General features: G+C 45.7%; 1 protein-coding gene across 1 annotated transcript; it reads right to left on the minus strand.

The window, feature by feature from the left end:
• Nucleotides 1-339: 339 nt before the first annotated feature.
• LACBIDRAFT_336217 (uncharacterized protein) lies at nt 340-2,187 on the minus strand (the record flags this gene model as incomplete). Its single annotated transcript, XM_001891156.1, has 4 exons — nt 340-1,023; nt 1,277-1,552; nt 1,609-1,986; nt 2,059-2,187. 4 exons carry the CDS (start codon nt 2,185-2,187, stop codon nt 340-342), a joined length of 1,467 nt encoding a protein of 488 aa, XP_001891191.1.
• Between the last annotated feature and the right edge of the window lie 862 nt (nt 2,188-3,049).

A 3,049-nucleotide genomic window follows, 5' to 3' on the forward strand; every position in this document is an offset into this window, starting at 1 on the left:
TTGATTACTTACTTTGTTATGACGTGCTTACTGACTTGGCTATAGTTACCACTTGGTTATGGGGGCATATTTAGCAATAATATCTAGCTTAATTTGTCATGACAAGCACTAGGCTCGCAATACAGTTGATACAGAGCGCTGTTCTCGCTCCTCGTAAACTTAGCTAGATAGGTAAAAGAACAGTAATAAGTAAAAAAGTCGGTCCATAATGCAATAAACAAGTGAATCCAGTCAATTGCAGTAGCTAGACGTTGATACAACACAGATGTAGTAGCTCAGCATGCTCAATCGCCATTCAACGGCTGCTCGTCGACGATGCCCTCACAATGCTGGACCCAGCTATTTCGCATTTGCCTTCAATTTTGCACCACGCATCTGCCGACTTGGATGAGCGAGCGCCGCAGGTATTCCGGCACCTGAATCAGCATCAACGTGAACAACCGAAACCTGTTTTGGGCGTCGACCACAGGGAGCTTCAGTGGGTGGCGCAGGCACATCAGCAACAGCCTCGGAGGTTGAGGGAACAGGCGTGGGGACTCGATGACGTCCACGGGGTGGATTGATTGATTGGGAGATGGGCGCAACAGGAGCAGGGGTGTGCACTTCCACGTTTGGATGCAAATCCGGCGCCTGTTCCACATCTGAGTGGGCGTTCACGCACTCTACATCGGTTGGAAGGGTCTGGGGGAGTGGGAGTGAGCTAGAATTTTTCGAAGTGGGAGCTGAAGAAGTGTCGGCTCCCATACGCAGTCCACGGAACATGGAATCGAGACCTGGGTTTTCATCAGCGTCAACCCGGACACGTGGTGCTTCTTCTTCTTCGTCCTGTGAGTCGGGAGCGAGGAGGAATTGTGGAAAAACTTGCATGTTCCAGTATTGCAGGAGCTTTCGAACGGTTGGCGCATCCTGATTTTCGATTAAAAGCTTTTTGTAAGCTTCTGCCTCGCTCGCGTAGTTGATTCCTGTAAGTTTTCCAACACCATGCTTGTTCAGCTCAAGATCACCTCTGAGAAGAAAACGAATCTAATAATTTTGTTAGCCAGAGGACTTATATGCCTAATGAAGAGCTGTGAAGTGTACGACGACTGCAGTGTTGCTAATAAATCCAAAGGTAACACCATCTACATGGCTGTGAAAGGGACTGTTTTTGTTGAATGCAGCTCTCTCCAATGTGTACGATCGTGGGCCATAGGCGATGAGACGTGCCATCTAGTATTGTAAGTAGTACGACGAGTGTTTAGAAGTCCATTAATGAAAATACTTGAGAAATACTTACGGAGATCAAGTAATCACTTCTGAACATGCCCTCTTCATCATGAATATTGCCATTAGTATAGAGAACTGGTGCATTTGAGGGGTAGCGTGCTGTAGGTGTTTTCCCACAGGGGTTGAAGCCAAGAAGTGTCGCAAGTTCAGGATTAGCTTCCATGCGCTTCTCGTCACACTTGGGATTGTGGTTGAAGAGGCTTTGGTCAAGGCCAAAAATTGCCCCTGCGCTCCCACGCGTGCGCAGAAGTGTGTTCAAGCGGCCTGATGAGACGCTCGCTCGGAACTAATTGAGCACATTGTGAGTTTTTATGATCTATGGGAGAGGGAGAGATCACATACAATACTTCGGAAATTCTCATGCTTCACCATGTAGTCATGGTATTGAGGAGGAACACACATGTAGAGCTCTGCAGTTTGGCTGGCTAATCTTGTTGTTGAATCGAGGTACCGGTCCTTGCTATCCCACGTGAAGTCAGGGCGAGAAATATCGAATGGGGAAGGTGTGCTCTGCTGAATCCAGAACAAGTAAAAATGAGCAAAAACTTTCCCTAGTTTACTGATTTCTTCGTCGTGTGCAGCAAGTTCTTGCGACGGAGCTTTGGAGCCATTGTTTTGACAACAGGAAGCGGCAAGTTCTTGTTTTAGCTGTTGGTTCTCAGCCTTCACAGCATTGAGCTGGCTATGTGCATCGTGCTGGCTATGCGCATCGTGCAGTGCCTGGCCGAAGAATGAAAAGTTAATAAAATCGGAGATCAAGGTGATGGCCATAAGTCAGTCAGTCATACTTACCTTAAGAAGCGCGGCAGTGTCCAATCCAGCGTGAAGCTCTGACCTGACGCTGCCGTGACTGGCTGTCGAGTTGTCAGATCTGGATGTGGAGATGGAGTCAAGGCCAATCATCGATGGTGTGAGCGACATCATCAGAATAAACTAAGGGGAGCTTTCACGAATCACAACAACATGCAGTATGCAAGGTCTACAATTTAGGTGTAGATAATTTGATCCGTTGTTGCATTATTGCGTGTCAGCTCAAGTAATGGAAAAATGAAAGGACAAGGTCGGGCCGGTGACTAAAATTAAATTTCCGTAACTTAACTGATGATAATACATTTTGAAAAGCATGGGCTGGAGAAACTTTGCCTTGCGGCTAATTAATTACCTCATCGACATGCATCAGATTAAATAACTCTAAACTTTTGAATGGGTGCCGATCTCAGTAGCACTTGTCTTGAGTAAACTTTGATGTGAGAATGAGTGAAGCAAGAAAGGCATGATGAGGGCAGAGAAGGGGGGACAGAAGTGGCAGCAGAGGCATAACCAGTGCAGTTGGCAACTTTGGCTTTTGGATTCCTTGTCCATCATTGGACTTTACGGATGTCAGACTGGATTGCAGTATTGTTTCTGGGCAGCTAAAAAAATCTGTTATGCAAACAGTATCCATGGTGTCGTTTGACGTGATGCTTGCAATGGTGGCTTTGTACCCAATTTCGGCTTTGGTAGCAGGGACAATTTGGCTGGTGGGCATCAATTGTGCCAAAGGAATGGACAAGCAGCAATGTTCTTGATCTATGTAACCATTTATTTGTTAATACTTTTACAGATCATCATTTGTATCAGATACTACACTAATCTATACCTCCTTTTTATATAATTCTTATGTCTATATTCTATTTATATCAGAGTGCCTCAGGTTTTCATTTCCATCTGAAGTCAACAGTGAGTGCCACCAGTGTGGGGAACATGGAATAATGGAACATTGACAGAAAAGCATCTCACTCTT

This window comes from Laccaria bicolor, genomic scaffold (genome assembly GCF_000143565.1).
Source record: "Laccaria bicolor S238N-H82 LACBIscaffold_418 genomic scaffold, whole genome shotgun sequence".
NCBI lineage: Eukaryota > Fungi > Basidiomycota > Agaricomycetes > Agaricales > Hydnangiaceae > Laccaria > Laccaria bicolor.